Source organism: Carettochelys insculpta, chromosome 2 (genome assembly GCF_033958435.1).
Source record: "Carettochelys insculpta isolate YL-2023 chromosome 2, ASM3395843v1, whole genome shotgun sequence".
In the NCBI taxonomy this organism is placed as follows: Eukaryota; Metazoa; Chordata; order Testudines; family Carettochelyidae; genus Carettochelys; species Carettochelys insculpta.
In genome coordinates this window covers 184026716-184051829 of record NC_134138.1, presented here as the reverse complement: position 1 = coordinate 184051829, position 25114 = coordinate 184026716, and the positions used below count along the sequence as shown (strand labels likewise).

Genomic DNA, 25114 nt, shown 5'->3' with positions numbered 1-25114 from the left:
GGCTGCCGCGGTTTGGGGCTGAAGGGAGTGCAGGCAGTAGTGGTGTGCCAGGCTGCGGGGCCAGCAGGGGGTCAGGCTGCAGCAGGTTGGAGCTGCGGGGTTAGTGGGGGGGGGGGGCGGGTCGGAGCCGAAGGGAGGGGCGTAAGTCTCCTACGAGCAGCAGAAGTTCACTCAGAGTGAACTAAGGTAGGTAAGTGTATCCCTCGTTTAAGCGAGTACTCCTAAGTACTTGTTTAACGAGGGATGACTGTATAGAAAGAAGGCTGAAGGATGGAGAGCAGAGAGAGGACAAGGGAAGAAGAAAGGCCTGGGATAGCAGAGGGGCAGCATGCTTATGGCGTTCATGCCAGGCTACCTCTAAGCAGCAGACAGGGAGACAAAAGAAGACCATAAGCCCTGGATGCTAAGGGTTAATAGACTCATAGACTGGCTTAATTATAGCTGGATTGAAGAGGACCACTTGGAAGAAAGCTGGGTCCCCTAGAAAGACTGTACCAAGAGCAGGTCACATCATGGCAAACATTTCTAGCTTCCTGTTGGTAGAAAATCCACTGTCCTTGTTTACAGCTGTGAGCAATTCTTTTATACCAATTTCATACTGAAAAAAAATACATAAAACCCAAAAAGGTACCATGTATTGAAGATTACCTGTTCAGAAGGGACATTGTATAGAGATCGTTTTCCAAAGATTGCAAGGCAAGATATATCTTAGCCTTCATATCACTAGAAAAGAAAATATGGATGATTAAAAATTAAATAATTGACAAATAAAGGCTAATTATATTTAAGAGATACTACCTATTTCCTGGAATTTTATACAGATTTAAAAGGCCTTCTAAACACTTTCCAAAGGCATCATAATTCTTCATCCTAACAACAAAGAACAATTGTCAGAGCTAAAATACCAAAGATGATGAATGAAACATACCATACAGCTTTACACAGTGAGGTGGAAATATTCACAGTACATAGAGACAGTGACCTAAACCTGGCATTTGGCACCTCACAACACTATCACGCGGATTTTTTTAAAAAATATATCAGGAAATGTGAAGTCTTGAGTCACGCAAAAAGCAATGTAATTAAATCTGGCATTACTTTCAATGATGCATCCTTAAGTAATGAACATGCATGCTATATGTATCTGACAGCTGGAGATGTAACTTATCAGCTAGAAACAGCACTTCTTGACATTTCAGTACAGTTAGTCATGCTCTAACACTCCCCTAATACAATGAAGCCATAGATAGTTCTTTCTTCAGAACATCTCCAGATTCTCTCTTCACACTAAAGAGATTTTTTTTTAAAGTTTATAGGTGAGTAAATTGAAACACGGAGGATAAGCAACTGGTCCAAGGATACACAAGTCAGTTTAAGGGTCAGCAATATAATTCTGAATCTCCTGACTTCACCACTAGACCAAATTCTCTCTCCAACCACACAATTAAGCCTCAGAATATCACTGCATAATGAGTGTTGATGCTGTCTCAGGTTTTCCTAACTAAAAGATAGGGATAACAACAATTCTGTACTTTATAGGCACATTTGTTAATTTCATTTCACTAGTGGTTTGAGACCCACAAATGTAAGATGTTATAAAAATAGAAAAAAATAGTATTACATTTACAAAAGGGTCCACCTTTAGTCACTTAAAAATCATGAAGTAATGAATAGCTAAGATAGGGATAGATTGAACAATATATTATAATCTAATATGATGGTACATTGCCCCTTGTTACTATATATTGTACCTACACATCACCTTTTAAGATTATACTTGGGAGCAAAACTTGTGAAGCACTTTATAAAGGTACCCCTACCAAAGACGAGTGAGGAAAAAAGTTTTGAACTCAGCTAGCTATATGTATGAAATCAGAGATGATAAACAGTTCAAAGTCTGAGACAAACAACATTTAAGACGACAAAGGTATAATTCAGGTCATCAGATAAAAAGTCAAGAGGTATCCCATCTTCCAGCTCTTACCCATCCTTGTATTTTTAATTCCAGTAAGAAACTTATGCAAAATACCAGTCATTGAAATATATTCATTTTGTTGACAGAGATTTGATTTTCAAGATCTAAGCAACTTTTCAGCTGGCCATGAAAATGAAGGTCGCTTTTGGAAAAAAATATTTAGACAGGTCAAGAAGTATTTGGCAGTAAGAAATTTTAAATCCATTGTGTAAAATCCTCTTGTAATATCACTGCTTGGGATGTGAGGACCTTTAATCCCCTTTCCATCATGGAAGAGAAACAGGTCAGCACATCGCTGGCTATTGTCCTGGCTCCCTGCCACTCTGGGAGCCAGGCACAGCTTCTCCCTGGCTTCCCCCAGCTGGGGGATGCAGGTCTGTAGACAGCTGCAGAGTGGCTTCAAAGTTGTGGTTAACTCGCATTAAGACAAATTAAGTGCAACCTGAAGTCACTAATTTCGGGGGCTTACTCTATGACCATTTGCCTGCAGCCATTTTCTAAGCTGTGTTTGTATTTCTACCCCTCTAGTTAAAAGACTGAGAATGATTAAGAAAAAAAAGCCCTTTAAATAGGAAGCATTTAAGCAGAATTTTAAAATATTTTATGTATGTTTAAACATGGACATTGATAAGAGAAGGGTTTCATACTTTCCAGTTTCATAGTTAAAAATATTAAAAAAAAAAACAAAAACACAAGCTTTCCAGCACATGTAGCATCCTGATACTAAGACATGTATAAACAGTTGTACTATTCCCTTTCAAATACAATGCTAATTTAGATATTTCATAAATTATTTTCAAAATAGATTGAGGACTAGCAGCACCAATGAGTGCCACTTGGGGGCCCAGCTCCATACCCCTGAATGGGCACAGCCAGTGGCAGAAGGGATGGGACCTATGGCATTTGGCTCTTAGTGCCTCTGGGACTGCAGCACTATATGCCCCCTCCCTCCTCCCAGGTCCTCACTCCCTTCCAGCTTGTTCAGCCAGAGTGCTGGGCCCCTTTGAAAAACTGGGCCGGAGCAAGTGCCTCCTTTGCACACACACCCCCACACAGGCCTCCCCATCAGTGGGCCTGAAGACTAGTTGATAATTCCCTTCAAATAAGCCAAGGAAATCTAAGCAAGTCTATACCTTAGAAGCTGCACTAGATCATCACAGACCTAGAGAAAAAACAAATAAAAAGATCAGACATTCCTGGCACCATTTATGAAGCACCTCTTTAAACCATTTTACTGTTGACAACATTATTGTTCCGTATTCTACTGAATAAAATTTCCTCTAGAAATCAAAATATTATATACTTAGTTATGCCAGAATCTTAATATGAAAATACTAGGAAAAGACAGTGGCTCTGTGATTAAGGTGACCAGATGACTAGATTTTATAGGGACATCCCCAATATTTGGGGCTGTTTTCTTAGATAAGCGCCTATTTTCCCTCACACCCATTTTTCCTCTAATTTTATTTCCATCCATGGGTGGAACACATTTTGTTATGTACATGAAGGCATGTGTGGATGTGCATCACCAGTAGAAACACGTGAGATCGTCCTTACCACTGGAGCTTCTCCAAGATGAGCCAATTTTACATCTATCACTTTTCCATCTTTCTCCAACTCAACTTCTATATAGAAGGTGTCTGATGTTAAATAGCAAGCTGTGCCACTGGGGCTTATGTGAGATTTCAACCTATAGACAAGGAAAAAAGTATTGTATGCTTGGAAGTTTTGTCGTGTGAAGAAAGAAGGCCAGTTTATTTTATTTGGGAATGTTCACCACTCTGAAATAGCTGTCTCTTGGTTAGTAACAGAGAGAAAGCCAAGCTAGTCTATATACTATCAAAACAAAAAAGGCAGTCAAGTAGCACTTTAAAGACTAACAATAATTTATGAGGTGAGCTTTCGTGGGACAGACCCACTTCTTCAGACCATAGCCATACCAGAACAGACTCAATATTTAAGGCACAGAGAAACAAGGTGGACAAATCAGAAAAAAAATTATCAAGGTGATAATTAGTGAGCCCTATAGGGGCTCGTTTGCATACTTGGCTTAATCTAATTCTTGACCACCACCACCCTGGCCCCTCTACTCTCTGATTTGCTCACCTTGATAATTTTTTTTCTGATTTGTCCTCCTTGATTATTGTTTTTGGTTCTCTGTGCCTGACATATTGATTCTGTTCTGGTATGGCTATGGTCTGAAGAAGTGGGTCTGTCCCACGAAAGCTCACCTAATAAATTATTTTGTTAGTTTTTAAAGTGCTACTTGACTGCTTTTTTGTTTCTTGGTTAGTTTGTTAGCATCTAATTTTCAAACAAGGAACATACTTGTGATCTACTCTTCTGTGAGTTCTGCTGTGAATGTGATTAGCAAAGACTTTCATTAGTCTTTCCATGGTTTCCTCAATCTCACCAGAGCAACCACTTCTAAAAATGCCACAAGTAACTAATTAGAGGAGAGAGTTACATATCCTTTGTCCCACAGTTCAGCCCATTAGAATACCAATCTAAGAAAGTTCACAAAATATCAAGTCATCAATGTAGTAATTCTCACTGGATTTGAGGCCATTTGGTTTCACTTACATTCTACACATAAACAAACTTACCCCTTTTGTTTAGATAAAAATTCCAATCTGTTCATCACAGTAGACAAAGATTTAGCTGAAAAGGGAAAATTTAGTCAGATTTCAGCATATTAGAAAAAATGGCAATTGTTTTGCTTCAAAAGTATAATTTAACTAATATCGAAAATAAGAGAACATTGTTAATAATAAACATTAACCAATGCTTGAAGAATGCTTTATTGGAAGAAAACAAAAAAAAAGCAGTCCTGCAGCACTTTAAAGACTAACAAAATAATTTATTAGGTGATAAAGCTTTCATGGGGCAGACCCACTTCTTCGGATCTGAAGATAGTGCTGTACTGGAAATAGTGTAAGTAGGTCTGCCCCATGAAATTTCATCACCTGATAAATTATTTTGATAGTCTTTAAAGTGCTACATGACTGCTGGTTTGTTTTGTTAAGATACAGACTAACACAGCTACCTCGCTGTTATTATTGGAAGAAGTTAATTGTCAAGGTCAGGCTTTTAGAATCGTTTTAACCCAATTCAACATAATTATCAATCTAATCTCTTTGGGAATATGTTTACCTCTGCATTTATGCAGTTCTTAGCACAATGGAGTCTTAATCCTGATTGAGCACTACCTCAGTATGAACACAGACATCCAATTACCTGTCGCTCTTCTCCCCTCCCACCTGCTCCCCACCCCCAATACAGGTAATTTCAACAGAACGTTTGACAACGGACTACGAATTTTCTCGCATTTTGTTACCATTTAAAGTCCGCTGTATCTTCTCCAAGGAAGAAAGTAAAGGATTATGTGGGGTGTCTCGACGTGGTTTATCCTAGCACAAAAAGGGAGGTAAAAAGATAATTTCAAACATCACAAGTCAAAGGGAAACTGAATTCTCTCTATGAATTGGAAAGATTCAAACCCAATCCAAAATAACGGCAGCAGCTATTTCACTCCAGAATAATTCTGTAATTTCACACAGAGGTGAAAACAGTTCACCATGGTTCTGATTCTGCAAACACACACTTATGCACATAAGTAAAAATAATGCCACCCAGGTCCAGAGGAGTCCCATTGACCTAAATGTACTGAGAACTTCATACTATAGCATTTGACATAAGAACTTTTTAATTTTTTGTATGACCATAGCATTGATGAGTCCTAGTTTGGGGCCTGGATTCCATTGTACTAGGTGCTGTACAAGCAAAGAACAAACAGATGATCCCTGGCCCAAAGAGCTTACATCCCTAGCACTTAAAATAACAAAGGGACAAACTCTTTAGGTCAAATGCAGGCCCATATGAGTCACTGTCACCAAGCTTCCTATGGCCAGTCCAGAAGTCTTTAATAAGTTCTTGACTTCAGGAAGAGTGAAAATGAATGAGCACTAAGTAAGGATTCATTTGTATAGGCATTGACTGGATCAGGGACCAAGATATATTTGTAAACGTGAAGTTTTCAGAAATTAAACTCTCTGATTCCTTGCTAGTAGGCACCCTCTAAAAAATTCCAAAAATCTTCCCCCAACCCAATAGCAGCAATTTTGAAAGTCCAGAGTCTGCAATTTTAACTCTCCATCCTGCTATTAATAAAGAAGCTGGAAGGAGGACAGGGACACAAACAGGATTTGCTCTTTCCATACTGTATTATGACGGTGGAGGATCCAACACTGTTTCTACAAGGAGATACTTAAATTCATTCACCAACATTGAGAACCTGAAGAAGTAGCATCTTAAAAGTTAAAGTTATAAAAACTAATGGATAGGAGCTTCCCTACTGTTCTGCAGTCCCCTATAAATGGCCAAATCCTGAGCTTCCCAAGCCAGCAGTGACTTACTCACTGGGACTAGTCGCATTGCATGGAGTTAAGGATGTCTCTTTGTGGGGTCACAATCTTAGTGCTCACTCATCCTTTATGCAGGCCAATTCACACTGATGTAAAAGACAGAGTGAAGGCCTCAAGCTCCTAAATAGTGCTTTGAAAATTGCTAAAATTATCCAAAGAACTCTGCATTTGGCCCAAAAGAGTTCATGGAAACAGATCGTTGCACAGTTTTAAAGTATCTATGTCTATTATTGTAAGATAAACAGAAGTCAGGCTCTCAGTAGGAAAGCTCCACAGAAAAGCTTTACTTGTTTTCTTAGACTCCAAGAACATTTTCAGATTCATTAGCAACATTTCTATTATTTGCCCTATGGTCAAATACGGTCCTCTGTTCAAGCTGCCAAAAAAGAAGAAAAAAAACTTACTGATATTCCTTACCATGCAAAGGCGTACAAGTTTCAGAGTTTCAATCCATGGTTTTTGTGCATATTTTAGATGGAGCCTGTCCATTAAAGCACTAGCTGAAATAAGTTTCACAGGATCTGGAAAACATTTTCAAATTTTCTAATACATGCCACTCTGTTCTACAAGTTACATCATCAGTAACAAGAAAATGGTTTATTCGTTATATCCATTCTGCTTCAACTGTGTAGATGAGTTCATAGATGCTGTACTTCAGGTAAGGAAAAAGGGAAGGATGGACATGAATTTTGCATACAGGAATGTAGTTGGACTAGGTTGCATTGATTTTTCTCAGGGTGCATTTCTCTGTATTAGGGGTTTTTTTTCCCCATGTTTTGTGCAGACAAGTGTAGACTCCCCTTCAAAACAACTTCAGATGAGAAAGCATGGACAAGTCTCCCAAGTATTAAAGTGACTCACTGTACCCAGGCCTAGTTGGGCATGCATATATTCGCTTTACACATTGACACTACAGACATTAAGGCCTTGACCCCGCCCTGAGTTCTGTGTGGACAGATGTCATACCTACATGGAGCTCATTGGAAACTTAAGGCTGAGTCAGTCATTAAATATAATCTGGCAAAGAACTCTAAACTCTTGATGGGTAATTTTTTAAATGACTCACCAATGAGGTGCATAACTCTCAGGATACAAATCAGTAATGAATACTAACATTACCTAATAGTCTTGAAGTAGCAATTCAAGACAAAAAAAGATGGAAAAAACAGAAGGAAAAGTCCACTCAAGAACTTCATAAAATCTGTTTTCTTCCTGGGTGTGTCTACACGGGCACAAATCTTCGAAATAGCCACTGATCAGAATAAGGCGATTTCGAAAGGGGCAGGTCCTTTCGAAAAGGACCCCCCTGTAGCTGTGCTGAGCTGTACGCTTTTGAAAGTGGGGCTTTCAAAGTGCCGCAGCCGGAAGTGTCCTAATGCTAATGAGAAGCTGAATATTCAATACTCATTAGTAATCTTCGAAATATGGTTATTCCGAAGATTTGTGCCTGTGTAGACACACCCTCACTGTTTTAATTCTCTCTCTCAAGATTTCATGTTTCACACCCTCACTGTTTTAATTCTCTCTCTCAAGATTTCCTATTCAAGTCACATCATAGGTATTAGAATGCCATCTCTTACGGATTTTAATTTCCGGGGGGGTGGGGGTGAATTCGTCTACAGAAAGTTTGATTTTGAGGAGACAAAGAAAGGATGGGGAAAGGAAGAGGTCGATTGGGATGTTTTTGATCCTTCACCAAGCCTTTTATTAAGCACAGTGCTAGAGCTGCGCAGGCTTTATCTGATCATAGTAGTATGAGTATAAGCAATGGAAACAGGCATAAGTGTGATCTCTTGGGCCGTTTCTACTTCCTTCAGAAGTGGCATGCTAATACACGGAGCAAAATATGCTAATGAGACATGGATGCAAATTCACTGCACCTCATTAGCATAACATCACATGATTTGGAGTCCAGAAGACACTTCTTCCAGACTCCAAAATGCTGTGTAGAAGCACGGCCCCAAGGGGGCTTCCGGAAGGAAGTCCTTCTTCCAGGGGCCCTTTCTTCCTGAAAATTTTTGGGAAGAAGGGGCCTCCGTAAGAAGCACATCCTTCCGGAAGCCCTCCCCAGGGGCCGCACTTCTACACAGCATTTTGGAGTCCGGAAGAATGGTCTTCTGGATTCCAAATCACGTGGCATTATGCTAATGAAGCATGGGGAATTTGTGTTCATGCCTCATTAGCATCTTTTGCTCCATGTATTAGCATGCCACTTCTGAAGGAAGTGGCCTGTGTGGAAACAGCCTTGGTGTCCAAAGACTCAATCTCCTTGTTAGACTATGTGATGAGCCAGAGCCAACTGGTGTAGGGATTCTAGGGGTGCACTGGCCAAGTGTTCCTGCCCGCCCTTACACCAACCCCTTCCCTGCCACTGCTCTGCCCATGACCAGCACACCTCTTCCGACAGACATGCCATGTTGCTTAGTGTGGGGGCAGTCCCACCTCCCCTGGAGCAGCATGACCTAATAGTAGCATTTTCGAATCACTCTGCTGCAGCAGAGGGGCAGGACTGCCCCTGTACTCAGCAGAAGCAGCATGGCACTCATGGGGGTGGGGAGGGAGTGCCTGTGACCCCTGTGTGGCTCCAACACATTGCCTGGGATGGGCATAGGCAGCATTCAAACTGTCTCTGCCTCTGTGGCATTGGGTGGAGATCCCTGGTGAGGGGAAAAAAGAGAGAACAGGAAAGAGAGAGATGTGGGATTGAATAAAGGTGCCCTGAGTCCACAGTTCCTCCCATTTTTCCTAGTGTGCCCCATGGAGGGATGAATTTGTGGGACTTGCAGCCAGAGGCCTCTCCAGCTGCTCTATCACCACATCCCTCTGCCAGCTGGCGCTCCAGGTGTAGCCACAGCAGAAGAGCCAAGCACGAACCTTCCTCATATTCTGTCTTGATCCCTGGTGCAAGGGGCAGAACCAGAAGGAGAAAGGCAGCCCTGATGGACAGGGAGAAGGGAAAACAAAAGCTATCTCCCAGTGCTGTCAATGGACAAAGGAACTAAGACAAACCCCAGGGGCAGCCGTGGCCTGGGATGAGGAAGGAATTGCAACAGGAATGGGATCAGGTCTGCAGGTGGGAACAGAACTGGGATCAGGTGCCCTGGCAGCTAAACCACTTGAACAAACTTGGGTTAAGGGGATGGGTATAGGAAGGTGGACCATGGTGCAAGGAAAGATTTGGCACCGTCAGCCACTCCCCACCTCCACAACAGCAGTTGAGACTACAGGTGCAGAGAAGATTCAGTCACCCCGCACAGTAACCACTCGGTGATGTATTGCAGCCCTTGCCTACACTCCGGGTGCACCAGCAGCAGCTTCTCAAGCCAGCTAATCAGGAGAGACCCAAGGCTGGTACCCATGGAAGGGTCACTCTCACTTCTACAGAAAGCAGCTCCCCCATCCCCACACACACACCCAAGCAGCAGCAGACAAGGGGACCACAGGAGGGCTCAGGCCAGGGTGGGAAAGCGGGTAACAGCAGCTGCACCCACTGAGAGCTGATTCCTGACACCCCCTCCCCAACACACACACACACACACGCACTCACTGATCACTTAAGCATCCACTCCACCAGTGATTACAGGTGGGCTATGGAACTATGCCAAATGGCTCCACCTCTGTAGTAATGGTTGGGGCTCAGTGGTGGGAAACAGATTCCCCGGAGCACCAAGGTGTGCAGGGCACCCTCAAAATACAACAGACACAGACTGGATGGGGCAGGGGATTGTCTGGGGCACAGTAGTGGCTGTGAGGGGCTAGAGACAAACAGCAGCTTAAGTCCCAAGCACCAAATATGCTTAGCTGAGGGAAACAGCTTATGGGTGAACAAGGCAATTATACCTTTCCTCTCTATTGAGCTCCGCTGATCATGTAAAACCCCCAGCTGGGCAAACCTCAGGGGTGTGCAGAACCCTGGGGTTCTGGCCTGCTCTGCTTGCCCCTCATGACCACCAAAGTCCCAGCTCACTTTCATTTACCAGCATCCTGGGAACCTGCCACACTGCTGCAGGATCCTGTCTGTGGCCAGGAGCACAGGGAGACCTGACCCTGCTTATTCCTTTCCTCTGATCTGGAGAGAAGCTGCATATCTATCATCCTCTGAGTCTCCATGCTGTTCTTTAGCCCACGCCCTCAGCTTCTGCCTCAAAGATATTTGCAACAGCAGCTGTGGCCCATTCCCTGGAAATGCATCCTAATGAGCCACGGAGGCCTGAGCAGGAACTTCCCCATAAACTAGGGGCTGCTGCTGTCTCCAGCAGTGAAAACAAGTAGAACCAGGGAGATTTTAAATGTCTCCTTGACACACACAGTCCAACCCTGTCCCAGACCCTTCCCCAGAGATATCCTAACAGAGAACAAAATCCCCTGCCTACTCCTACTCCTGCTCAGGCTCTGAAGGAGGAAACTGAAACTCAGGAGAACAAAATGTCCAGCATTGGGAGAGGCAACAAATGAAGCAAAAGTTCATTCTTCCTATTTGTTCAACCCAAAAGGTAACACAGATTGCAACCCTCCTTTCCAATCAGCAATTTCCCTGAACTGCTTGCCTACCCCATGGGCCCCTCTCCACCCGTCCCCCCAGTGGTCAACTAGTTACCAGTGTTGGCAATTTAGTCATGTTCCAACCCCTCCTTGTAAACTCAAATATCCCTCTAATTTCAATTCCTGGAGAAAGTACTGTACATAGGCAAACTGGAACCTGCAGCCTCTGAAACTTAATGTAGGATCCTCTGTAGGTTGTGTCAAAAGCTCTCAGCTAAGGCTGTAGAAGAGACACAGTCTTACTCTGTGTAAGTGGTCTAGGTGCCACTACATGGGACAATGAGCCACACCCAGAAAGTATATGGGTTACACTCCCACTGCACAGATGCCATTTGCATTGTGTCCAACTGTTGTTGAATGTGGGACCCCACAGCTACTCCATAGGCCAGCTTTCATTTTATCTCTTCATTACTTCCTCTGTGGACCTCAGGGACCCACATCACTCCTAGGCAGAGTGCAGGAGATGGGCTGTGGTTCCCCAACACCAGGCTTAATCTCAAGTACTGCACTGTCCTTAAACTTGGATACTAAATGGAGCTATAGAGTCTTTGCTCTAATGGGAGCTCAGCATTAAAAGGAATGCATTACTGACTGAATGATTTTTGTTTATATAGTACTGTCTAGATGTATGGTACTATTTGCCTTTGTTCTTTTGTTTTGAACAATGCCTTCACAACACCATTATTACTGCACATGCACTTATACTGGGAAGTCAGACTCATATAAAGGTAGTGGTCTGTCCTGCAAACACTTAAGTGCATGAGCAGGATGTGAATAGCCCCACTGATTTCAGTAGAGTAACTCATAGATTCAGGCAGTAAGCATTTGCAGGATCAGGACCATGGGAGTTGTTCGAAGGATGTGTGGCAGGGGGGAGCACTGCCCTCCCAAATATAGAAATCAAACTATGCCTGTCATTACGGCCTAACACTTTTGTGGGAAGTGGGACAAATGTTCAAAACTCAAGGCCTTATCCCACACAAGCACCACAGAATACAAACACATGTCTTTTAAGCATTCAGCAAGGTGAAGTTACAGGGTCAAGGAACAGTTTGCAAAATGGGGAGCTCAGTTATGCTGAGATGTTATTAAAGCTATGTCTACACTACAGAGATCTTTCAAAAGAAGCCCTTCCAGAAGATCTCTTCCGAAAGAACTTCTTTTGAAAGAGTGCATCCATGCACAAAAAAGCGGATCAAACAAGTGAGCTGCTCTTTCAAAAGAGAGTGTCCAGAGAGCCCCTGCTCTTTTGAAAGAACAGGCCAGGGATTGAAAAATCAGGTGCCAGGAGGACTGCTCTTTCGAAAGAAGGGTCTGCGGAGCATCTACACATTTTCTTTCCAAAGAGGCTTTCAAAAGAAGGCACTGTTCCTGAAATGGGAGTGAAAGAGCAATTTCGAAAGAAGCGCCATGTTCTTTCTATTTAGTTTTGAAAGAACACTTTTTGCGTGTAGACACTCTGCGGGATCTTTCAAAAGAGCCCCCTTCTTTTGAAGACTCTTTCAAAAGAACTTGCTAGGGTAGACACAGCCTAAGTGAATGCCCAGCTACTGAATTGTTTCACGGGCCTTATTAAATATATTTTAGTTTTAATCTCTGAAAAGCTACCATTTGAAATTTTTTCAAGTGACTTCTGTTATAATTGCCATTTTTACCTGTAAAACATATGGCATCTGTCTTGAAATTTAGATCAATTTTAGGCCGATATGTTTTCAGTACTTCCAGAGAATCAGCCTTTGGCTTAAATTTGTTTTAATTTGTTCCTGAAAATTACTACCTCAGAACAGATTGGTGACCTAAGTTAAATCTCAGTCTTATTCTACTGAACATCGATGTACATCACATAATACACCAGTTAGCAGTCCTTGGTTCTTTTTCAGAGAGGCCATGGCTCCTAGGCCCAATCCAAAGCCCACTGAAATCACAGAGAATTTTTCCATTGGCTTTGGTGGTATTTGATCCAGCCTTGAATGAGCATGCAGAATGGATTGCCCTCTCATTCTGTGGGAGAGAACTACTCCAAAATAGAGTGAAAGGCTTCTGCTGCTTGCCTTCTATGGGTAGCAGCTGCTCTGAGAATAGAGGATTTAAACTTCCAGTGCTCTGAATCTAAGAGTCTTCATAAAACTCACTATTTGTAAAAGAGGATAAAAGAATCTTTTTTACTGGGCTTGAATTTTTATGAGTTTATTTAAATATTGTGTTTTTTGCTGCCTGAACATAGATGTTGTGTTGCCAACCTTTTGTAGGGATTCTGCTGGTCTCAGAACAGTGCTTCTCTGCATAGCTCCATAAAAATAATAAAGTGTGCCATCATTATACACAAGTAAGGAGAGCTTATCTACTGCCAGAAGGCTCCTCACATCAAGGTATTGTTCAGACATATACAGAACTATCGTATCAAGTTATCATACTCAAGAGAAGAGGTAGAGATGCTGAATAATTAAAAAGGAGCCAGTTATAGAGTTACAGAAATGAAATGACCGAGCTGTGCCATTAAAAAAATTAAAAACAGCAGGCCAAACTCTTTGTTCAATACCTGAGATGTTTGGAATTGCCCTATCAGATCACAGCAGTGGACCCATCTAATCTAGCAGCCAGTCTGTGACTGTGGTGCTTCTGAGGAAGAAAGTGACTGGTTGTGAAATAACTTCCCTCCTTGGAAAGTATCTTCCCAAATCTGAAGAGTTAGAGGTTGGTTAATGATCCAAAGTTTGTGGATTTATATCCATCACAGAGCTCTTTTATAAAACAATAATAATTAATATTATTATTACTATTTCTCTTTTGCTGTGTGGTTGTAGCTATATTGGTCCCATAATATGAGAGACAACATGGACAAACTTATTACTCTATTTAGTCTTATTATCTGTTTCCAGATCCAGCTAAGCTCCTGGCCTCCATGATATCTTAGGACAAGGAATTTCACAGCATAATTGTGCATCTTGCTAAAAAAATGCTTTCTTTTAACAGGTTTGAATGTATGAGTTTTCCTGTCTCATTCAATGCCCCCTTGTTTTGTTTTGTCTGAAAGGATCAATACATATTCTCGATCAATACACTACCTTGAACCTAAAATGACTATTGGCACTCCAGATTTGTGACAATGTAATGGGGCAAAAATTGGCCTTTTCTTCACTATCAACAATATTTTTAGTAAGAACAGTTTGAAAAAGTTTCTGAGATTTTGATTTTTATGAGAGCTTTCAGAGAGGTAGCCATGTTAGTCTGTTTGTCCAGTGGCACCTTAAAAACTCACAAGTGTATGAATACTTAAGCTTTCATGAGACACAATTCACTTCTGTCGATGCTTGGAGTGAAAGAAATGAGGGGATAGAGAGATGGGCATGTAACATCAGTGCTAATTAAATCAGTGTGGATGTGGCTCACTTCCAACAGTGATGTGAAGGTGAGAGTACCTGAAGGGGAAATTATTCATTATAAAGGGAGAGAGCCATTCCGTATCTCTATTCAGACCCACCGCGATGGTGTCGAATTTTCATTTGAATCCCAGCACAGCAGTTTCACACTGCAATCTGTTTTTGAAACTTTTTTGCCTAAGAACATCATCTTGCAAGTCACTGTATGTCCAGGGAGATTAAAGTTCTCCCCTGTTGGTTTTTGAATGTTACTCTTTGTGATGTCTGATTTGTGTCCATTTTTATTTTTGTGTAGAGACTGTCTGATTTATCCAATTTACAAGGCAGGTGGGGCGGGGCATTGCTGGCAGATGATGGCATAGTGGATAACATTAGTGGATGTGCAGGTGAATGAGCCTTTGATGGCATAATTGATGCGGTTAGGTCCTAGGATGGTGCCACCAAGGTAGGTGTGTGGAAAGAGCTGGCAAATGGGTTTATTGCAGGGATTGGTTCCTGCATCAGTGTTTCTTTTGTGGGGTGTGTGGTGGTGGTGAATATGTGTTTCAGGCTGGGATGGTGGGGGAGCTCTCTGTGAGCAAAGTCTAGTCTGCCACCCAAGGTCTGTGAGAGTGAGCAAACAACATCTAGGATAGTAACACATTTCTTATCAAATTTGTTCAAATACTTTCTCAGTTCTTTTCCCAAGAGAGGAAAACAATCCTTCTATATGAAAACTCTCCGTTGGATGGTAGTGGATTGGAATACATGTGAAAACCGCTGTGTACTTTTGAAACTACAGGAGATTTATAGGTATGCAAAATATGATTGGTTGGTCTGATATTTAGACAACACATAAGGGTTTACACCACAGTCTTTCAAAGGGTGTCATGGAACATAAAATAACTAGAAATGCTTGTAACCCAGTTGTAAATTTCATTAAAAAAAAAGACAGAATCATGCCCTTCTGCATCTTGTTGAAGCAATATCTACCAAAATTACTGAACAAACACCACCATTTCCTAACATAGGTAGGCCAATCTTCCATTTTCACACTAGTTAAACACAATCGTGCTTGGCTTTTAAGAATAGGGTCACAGACTAGATTGGTACAGCTAAACACCATGAGCATTACACTGCAGCTTTTAATCCTTTGTTTACTCACTACCTCATAACTACAATTACAATATATAAGGATTTTGTATACGACAAAGGAATTTTTTTCACAGTATCGAACTCTCTTCACTAGAATTATATAGGCTGATTCCATTAAACTTCATACTTACAGAATCAGACACTTAGCACTTTAAGTCTGCAGTGTGAGCCACTTAGTACGGCTAAATTTTGGCTGCTTCCTTTCCTCTCACCTACCATTATCACAATCCCAAATTGGCAGGCTAGGGTTTGTAGACAGACATGGAACAAAAATAGTTTTGTGGCAAATGAGCATGAATATAAAAATAAAATTACACTAGTTCATTTAATAGACATTTTTCAGTCTGGGAATAATTGAGGTGTCAAACATTCCTACGTGATGGCAGCACTGCTGTCCCTGAATATTCATTGCTTGAATCATCTCTTCAAGGCAGAAGGGGAACAGCCATAATTCATCTCCAAATACTTAGTAAATAATCTCCTGGCAGTGCAGGCATTGTCTCTCCCTCTTCCACTATATATATATATATGCAAATGTAGAAGTATATATTAAACCCAGCTTTAATGGAGAACAGAGATAAGGTAAAGGAGACATAAAGGAAGAGAGAGGTAGCTGGTGAATGGACCAACACAAGGGACAAGGATATAAAATAATTAGTGTCAGGGGAAAACATGAAAAAGTAGAAGAGGGAAAAATAGAATAGACAGAAAAAGAAAACAAAGCTATAGAAAGGGAAGAAAGAAGCAAAAAATACAGACATATATAAGAGCAGAAAAGGGTGTTTGTTTTATGTAACATTTTGATGGTATTTATCATGGTAGAAAAGGGACAGCTGAAAGGACAGAGGGTCTACTTTAAGCCTGTGGACAGCAGGTTGGAGAAGAGCCTTCAGACTGAAATGTTCTGGTTGAACTTGACTGGGGTTCCCTCTCTTTATATACAGCTCACAAGAGAAACTGTATGTGATGTGTATAAAAGTTCCATTGGTATAATTTTGGGATGGACACATTATTCAGGAGTGATGAAGCCAGCAGTGAGTGATATATATCACTCCAGACCAGTGCCAATAAAATCTTTATACCATACCACATTCTTATGTCAACTCTGGAAATTTACAAAGGAACTATTAATTGATGTATTTCCAGAAACTCTTCACATAGTCAGGATAATGTTGCAATTTCTCTGTTATGGCTTCTCACGGCCTGTCAAATGCTATATATGTCCTATTGAAAGTAGAGGATTACTGGCAATCTAGTGAGATGAAACTACCACTCCTAGTCCTAATTATTTATGTAATAACTACTTTAAACCTCTTAATGCTCCTGGACTAATTACTGTACATGGCACTCAGACTTTGAGCTTTTCTATCAATTCTAAGAAGAAAACATCTTAGGCCGAGAAAAATGTTTGTTTTCTTTGAAGGGTTTTTGAAGTTTTGGAGTGCCAGAAGTAGGAGTCATACAGGTCAGAGAGATTACTGGGCAGAGTGAAGATGAATTTGATAAATACAATTTATCCCATTGCTCTGCAATTTATTACAGTAATAGTACCACATAGATTTGGGGTGTTCACAATCTGGACTTATATCCTGTTGTGCCTGGCATTGTGCAAAAGCTTAAGAAACCAGCCTTGCTTTACAAGTACCAAGGTGGTGGGAGGCGGGGGTGTACAGAAGCACAGAGAGATGGAGGCCAAGATCCTCAAAGGTATTTAACTGCCTCACTCTTGCTGATTTCAATGGGAGTTACCCATCTAAATGCCTCTGAGATTCAGGGCCAAAGTGACTTGTCAAGATCCCACATCGGCGCCAGAGAACAGAAATAAAATCTTTTGATGTCCACTGTAGTGCATTGTCCACAAATATTAAACTTTTCCTAGCTAGACAAGCAATATTTTGATTTGATATTTTACACACATTATTATCATATGTAATATTGTACAGAGAAAGTGGAAAGTTTCTTGCTATTTACATTTTTCATTAGATAAGGCTGCTCTAGAACCTGTCTTAAAAGCAAAAAAGCAATTTATTTTTTGGAAATACTACCACCCCAAAACTGATTGCAGTTCAACAATACAGTATTTCAGTGCAACAATACAACTTATCTTCCAATGGAAATGCCTACAGTAGGGCGACCATATCTCCCTCTTCCAAATATGGGACATAGAGATATAGGGGGGAGGGGCAACTCCTCCTGGCTCCACCAAGCCCTGGGGAGCCAGGAAGGTAGTGGCAGCCACCCACACCCCTCTCCCGCACTTCCCCGAGGCTCAGGGAAGTGACTCTCGCCAGTAGCTGCACCTGTGCAGCTGCTGACGGAGAAGGTCAGCCGGGGGTGGGGAGGACCCAAATACGGGACAATTAGTCCCTTTTAAAAATTATTTGGGACACCTTTTTGGCCTCCCAAATATGGGACCGTCCTGCCTAATACAGGACAGATGGTCATCCTAGCCTACAGACACACAGACAAAGCAGATCGCTAGTTTATACGCTATCTGTTGGAATAAGAGGTTGTGCTCAAAAGTAGCCAGTGGCTCTGTCCTCTATCGATTTTTGCTCCATAAAGAAATAGAACTAATTTAACCCTTATTGAAATCTTACAGGGAAAATTGGCATTTCTTGCATGGTAAAGCATTTTCTGATGAGAGTGGCTCGTTCATGTATGTCACCAGATCTCTGAGCAAAAATTATAGCCTTAAAAATATATATATGTATTATTTATATGGATTATACGTAAATTTTATATTTTATGTATTATATGTAAATTTTATATATTAATGTATTATAATAATAATGATATATTGGAAAAAAGAAAAGGTTTTGTTGCTTTGGATTTCTTATTCTGTACTGGAACAGCATAGCAGGGTTTATCATAGGCACTATGATATGATCTCTGTATTGCATAATATCAAATTCTTTAAAACAACCAAGATCTCAGCATGGTATTCTTACTACTTTAGTTATTATGCAACACCTTAAAATATTTCCAGGCATGATTTACATACACACATATGTGCTAGGACATGTGCTGGTAGATAAAAACAGACAATTGCTACATGCCTAGAAAGCTTAGTTATCAGCTATAAAGACAGGCAGGACCTGAGTCTCACCGCCTTATGTTTTAAATTGGTCCAGTGAATTTTAATAGCTGTTCATAGAAATATTTCTGTTGATCCTAAATTAGAAAGTTTATTTTTACACTCAACGATCACAGGTGTAAATAATTACACAGATGCAAATTAGGGGAGAATCATTCCCCTAGTTTTATAGAAATAAGCTCTTATAAAACTGAAGATCCAAAGAAATGTTTCCGAAATATTTAAAAAAAAATCCCAGTTGAACAAATGAATAAACAACCAACTCTGAAGCCTTTGTAAACCCACCTTTGCATGAGAACCTGAAAGTGAAATTGATTATTAAGTGACTGTAAGCAAATATAACATTGACTGATCTCTTTTCATTTTATAAACTGAGTGAAATGCAAAAATTGAACATAAATAGTGACAAAAATTGTTATATAAGTAAAGAAGTTTGTTCTGTAAAAGCAAACAAGGGCAGATCAATTGATGTATGAATTTAGTTTAAAGTGGAGTTGTAATGCTAGAGCTGGGTGATGAACTCAGCTGGATATATGGAAGCTCTGTGTTCTCCTTTAAGATTCTGCATTTGTTTAAGAACTACAGTAAATTTTGGTCTTGTGTTTTGCATGCATACCAATATTTAATGAACCACAGAAGTACAATAATTTCTAATACGTGACTAGATGTCAAATTAGCTGGGTTCACATTTCCCATTTTTTAAAAATATGCAGTTGAAATCAGAAAGGGGAAAAGATGTTATGAAATAGGTTTTCTTACCATGAAATACTAAACTTTTCAATTTGAGCTGCAGGACAAAAAAGACATTTGTCAACTGATTGAGAGCTGGTAGGACTGTGATTCTAACTAACAGAGAAAAGAGTCAATACAGTCATAGAAGTTTATGTAATGCAAAAATACACTGTAGTTGCTTTTATAGATGTGATCCAATTCCCACTAAAATCAATTAAAAAACTTCCATTGACTTCATTGGGATTTCCCTTGACATCAGTGGGAGAGTCCCTTCCTTTTTCACAGTGGAAAGTGAAGGTGTATGATTACCAGTCAAAAGAGGTAAGGAAATACAAATGAAGGAGAATATGTGCCACATACCTTGCTGACTCTCAGCCTTGCTTTACTGGTAGTAGCCCCTTCACAGCAACAGTGGACATCTGGGGCTCCCTGGGATGTCAGGGTGCATAGCTGATTGGCAGGAGATGTGAAGCTGGGAGCAGTAACTCTAGGCAGCATTAACAGCTGATATACACTTCTGCCAGATGCATAACAGGAGACCAGAGAATCAACAACAGCAGAGTGCAGACTCAGCCATCGTTTCAGGTGAAAAGACCTTGAATATATCAGTAGAAACACAGTGGTGAATGAGGACAACCATGGGGCTGCATTTCAAGTGGTGCACTGCAACTTTATTACACTTGAGCTGTGTCTACACGTGCACGCTACTTCGAAGTAGCGGCACTAACTTCGAAATAGCGCCCGTCGCGGCTACACGCGTTGGGCGCTATTTCAAAGTTAACTTCGACGTTAGGTGGCAAGACGTCGAAGTCGCTAACCTCATGAGGGGATCGGAATAGCGCCCTACTTTGACGTTCAACGTCGAAGTAGGGACCGTGTAGACGATCCGCGTCCCGCAACGTCGAAATTGCCGGGTCCTCCATGGCAGCCATCAGCTGCGGGGTTGAGAGATGCTCTCTCTCCAGCCCCTGCGGGGCTCTATGGTCACTGTGGGCAGCAGCCCTTAGCCCAGGGCTTCTGGCTGCTGCTGCGGCAGCTGGGGATCCACGCTGCATGCACAGGGTCTGCAACTAGTTGTCGGCTCCGTGTATCTTGTGCTGTTTAGTGCAAGTGTGTCTGGGAGGGGCCCTTTAAGGGAGCGGCTTGCTGTTGAGTCCGCCCTGTGACCCTGTCTGCAGCTGTGCCTGGCACCCTTATTTCGATGTGTGCTACTTTGGCGTGTAGACGTACCCTCGCAGCGCCTATTTCGATGTGGTGCCGCGCAACGTCGAAGTTGAACATCGACATTGCCAGCCCTGGAGGACATGTAGACGTTACTCATCGAAATAGCCTATTTCGATGTTGCTACATCGAAATAAGCTATTTCGATGTTGGCTTCACGTGTAGACGTAGCCTTAATGTAGAGAGGGAATGCTACAGAAAATGCTACCCACCCTGTCACCATACTCTTACCTCCCAGTCATTTTAAGTGATTCTAGTTCAGAGGTTACAGGACTCCTACCATATAATGTGGGTAGATTCTCTTACACTACCACTAAGACTCATCACACTAGTCAAAGTTCTACCATCCCCAATAACCTGTTCAAGCAGCACAGTGTATTGAAGGGTAGTGAAGAAGATAGGTTCAATCACAGGGTTCCCCTTGGGGCTGTCACTCAGTGTGCTGATCATGCCACTGACCCTGTCTAGAGGTAAACTAGTTCAGCATCTGTGTTGCTCTGCTTGGGGGCTGTTACCCCAGCTCTGTACTTTGGCTGCAAGAGACCAGAGCTTCTTGGCTTATGAATATGAATAAGTCGAAGATGCTTTAAGGTATTTTTCTCTTTGTTAGTTACTGATCTGTCAGTACTTGCTCTGTTCCTTATTTTGCTTATGTGTGTTTGTTACATCTGGTCGCACTAGATCACAATATGTTTGTTCCCTTCCCTTTACCCTTATTTACATATGTTCTGCTACATCAGCACCACCTCTTATCTAGAGTGCCAGTTTTTGCTAAGGCATGTCCTTGGCTCATCAGGTATGGGGGAGTGTATTGCCAAAACACCCCTAAACTGTCACTTACAAAGTTCTTCCGCAATTAACCCCTACAGTGATACATTACATACATCAATTACAGGTACTGATGCAGGTCAGTGATGTTATATACAAATTCTTGAAAGTCTTCGTAAGTATCCTTTTGGGGGGTGGGCCCCCAGTCCAGACAGGCCTAAGTCATGGGGACTGAAAGAACTAAGATGGACCTCACTTATAGTTTTCCAAGTGGAGGTAAAAAGTCCTTTTTCCTTCCCATCAGGCGCTGGAGACTCAGGGTCATCTGACTCAGGTAGCCTGCTGTGGCACTCTGCCATTGGATGCATTCCAGGTGACAGTCCCAAATTCCAGAGATGTGTACTTGTTGTCTGGGAATCTGTTCCTGTGTCTTGGTCCATCATTCTGGCTGGGGTGGTGATTTCACCTCCTAATGTGAGACTCATCACTAAAACATTCCTCATACAGCTATGGAGCCAATAGCTGTAACTTCACATACAAACAAGACAAAGATATACAAGTACCATAGACAGGTTTAGGGCATCACCGTCTTTCATTAGACACCTCACTTGGCCCACCTGGCAAAAGATTCAGTGCCACTATATACAATGGTGACAGAAGTGGCTTCCATATCCAGTTTAAAAATCCAGTAACATCACAAACCTTATGAGCTGTATGTGTGCAAAACTTTTGTACAGAGCAAGGTAGATTTATATGGGGTTCTGGTCCCTTTTGGGGTTGTGTTCCTGAGTCCTGTCAATGGCCTTATTGCTGACCCTCCCAGAGCTGAGCTGATTCAGCACCTATGTTGCTCTGTACCTTGGCTGGAGGTGCAGGGAGACCAGAGCTTCTAGCCCAGAAGGACGGAGTGGTGGGAAGCTAGAGAGGGCAGGTAGGCAGACTCAGTGGCACGATTAACACACTGAGTGACAGTCCTAATGGGACCTCTCTGATCCAACCCGTTACATAGGGACCTTGGCCTATAAAGACCACAAGCTCTTCCCGTATCTCCTGAGGCCCATCAGAGGAATTATAAGGTTTTTTCACTTCTGGGAATCATTCCTTTTAGCCTTTTAACCACACTAGAAACCAGCCGAAAGCCACAATGAACTAACACCCTTACGGAGTATAACCGTTAATGATTAAATCCTATTCCTATTAAAATGCACCTTCGGGTTCTGGCAGGGAAAATGTAAAACCTTTTTGTCCTTCGCAAATTTGACTTCATGGGTCAAAGAAATTCCCTCTGATTTTAAAGTAGGCGATTTGTAACCCACAGCAGCTGCAAAACAACTCAGAGGGTATCAATCCAGGGCAAGGAATGCAAAGCTGCTGAAATGGAACCAAAAGAGACTTCAGTTGACCTGAGCTAGGTTTTAAATTAATGACGAAGGAGAGCAAGAGATCAATCAGCTCCCTTCCTCCCCAAGCTAGTGAATGCCTTCCCTTTAGGGATGCTCTGTATTCCCTGAGCTTGTATTTTAATCCCTTGTTCAGCTGGAGCTGTCCCAAATAAAGCCAGTGCATCTTTTCCCACCTGTTGAGGTGGGTGGCTGGCTGGCATTATCAAAGAGCAGGCATTCTGTACAGAGGTGCCAAGATCTGCAGGCCTGGGACAGGATCCCCAGCCAATCCCTAGGCTCTGTCCCTATACAAGGCCCTGTGCCTATTCCTTCCATGCTGCTACTTTCCCCACTCCTAAGCAGCAACTAATGTATAGATTTCTCCTCAGGGTGAAACATGCACAATGTTTTGCATCTGTTTTCCTCTGTTTCCAGAGATTTAGTGATATTTAGCCCCAGTTTATCAGATTTCTCTGATTAGTGATTATCAGGGTCAAAGATAGGTCAGTTTGGTGAATGAATGTGCTCATAGGACTGAGCATTTTATTAGAATGATTAAACTGGAATGTTTCCATGTTGTGATATTGTCCCATGAATTTGCTAAAACTCTGTGGGAGATGCAAAAATTAGCTCATAATAAACAGAGAAGCCAAAGAAGCTATATCCCAGGGAGAGAGTGACCAAACACTGGCTAAATGCCTGAGATTTGACAGTCTTGAGAAAAGTGAACACAGAGAACAGCATTAGATGATTATAAAATTATCAGCCAGCTCTACAGCTGGATACTTAGCAATTTTTTTCCAAATTCCTTCTCATTATTGTTGCAGAAATCACTTTCCTCTGCACCTTTATTAAGACGATGGGGTAAACTTTTCAAACATCTCTTATTACCAGTGATATCCTCAGCTCACTAAGCTGCTGAAGTGTTACAGTTTGAGAAATCAAACACATAGATCAGGTGCTCACTTTTCATACTATATCGGGGTTTGATGTTTATGTAATGGGACTAAATTGTGCTGTACTTTTTGAAACAAAATTCTGTTTAGGGTCCAGGGTTTCTTAGTAGAAGACATGGTTATTAAGGAGTTAACAAGGTGCTCCCCTGAGATGTTACTATAATACCAAAGTGTGGCCTCCTCCTATTATCTCTGTGGTTTGCTTGGCCACTGAAAATCATTCTGCTTTGATTGGGCACTGACCGCAAAATACTTAGCCATCTCAACTTCAGATTACTCCTTCCTTCTTATCTTGTCACTGCACCTAAATTCAGTCTTTTGAATATCTTTCCCCTGCTTCTCCTTGCCCTTCCAGAGAGCATTGTTCTTCTTGCCCTCGATAAAAATAATAATCCTTTTAAAATTAGTGACATGTGCCCCAACCTATTTGTCCCAGTCATTAATCCCGCTCCAGACATGAATACCAGCTCCAAACACACTTCTGTTCTCAATGGCTCATCTAATGAAAGATTACAGGGGTTTAGGTTTAAAAACTGTGGTCTTCACAGATATGATCCTTCCTTTCTAAACATAAATTTATAGACAGAGCATGATAGTTTTGATTAACTCTGCAGCCTGACTAGCAGGATTTCTAGCTGATCACTGGAGTCAGGCAGGTACCTTAAAAACCTACCAGTACTCAATCTAATACAAATCTAATTTAACTTTGAATGTATGATATATGAAGAGATCAAGAAAGTTACTAATATTCACAGATGTCACCTCCAGCATCTTAGATATGTATGTGTAAAAGGAAGTTTACATGCCCACAGTCAAGAAAGTAATCCACTAATGGAATCAAGTTTCTGATACCCTGAACCCTGCTGATGGCCGATGCCTCACACTATGACTAACATACAAGTTTTTCATTCAGAGATATAATCCAGCTCTGATATGAAATCTCAATTCAAAACTAAGAAAAAAATCCACTAGTCTGGTTTTTGCCTATATATCCCTAAGTGGCCTGGATCCAGCCTCCAGAAGAGACCACTACTCTTCCTGTGATAAACTGCCAAAGCTACAATCAGTAGTCATTGATGCTAGATCCCCATTGTTCTTGTTTTGTGTGTATGTGTCCAAGTTATTTCCATGTGTAAAAGAGAGGGCAGGCTGAAAATTAGACTATTGTAATCCAAACCTATGTCGCTGCTTGTTAACATCTGTGCTGACTTCTTGAGTACCTGAAGGAAATGCTTGTAAGAATCATTGCACTGGGAGCTTGGCATGCATGCTTTCCTGTTTCCTCGGTCTTTCTTCTCCATATTGTACTTTCTGGCATTCTTACTATCTACTTTTCTCATCTAGCAACCTAACTTGTTTTTTAATTGCTTTTTAAAAGTCAAGTGCCAATCAAAAATTAAAGATAACAAGAAGTGTGCACTAAATATCTATAATTCTCACAATGAGAAGTCTCTTGTCCCAGTGTACAATACCTGGGGATTTCCTTCTTCTGCCCTATTTTTA

The 25114-nt window shown here is 41.5% G+C and overlaps 1 protein-coding gene across 1 annotated transcript in view; it reads right to left on the bottom strand.

Annotated features, from left to right (window-relative positions):
• LOC142008303 (mediator of RNA polymerase II transcription subunit 1-like) overlaps positions 1-24912 on the bottom strand; it is a 41529-nt gene extending 16617 nt beyond the window's left edge. Inside the window, exons 1-8 of the mRNA XM_074985484.1 lie at positions 24789-24912; positions 6817-6920; positions 5313-5385; positions 4582-4636; positions 3533-3665; positions 3109-3137; positions 799-870; positions 649-723 (exon numbers count right to left, since the gene is read on the bottom strand). Of these exons, the coding sequence (XP_074841585.1) occupies positions 649-723; positions 799-870; positions 3109-3137; positions 3533-3665; positions 4582-4636; positions 5313-5385; positions 6817-6920; positions 24789-24912 (665 nt within the window). The remainder of the gene's footprint in view (positions 1-648; positions 724-798; positions 871-3108; positions 3138-3532; positions 3666-4581; positions 4637-5312; positions 5386-6816; positions 6921-24788) is intronic.
• Between the last annotated feature and the right edge of the window lie 202 nt (positions 24913-25114).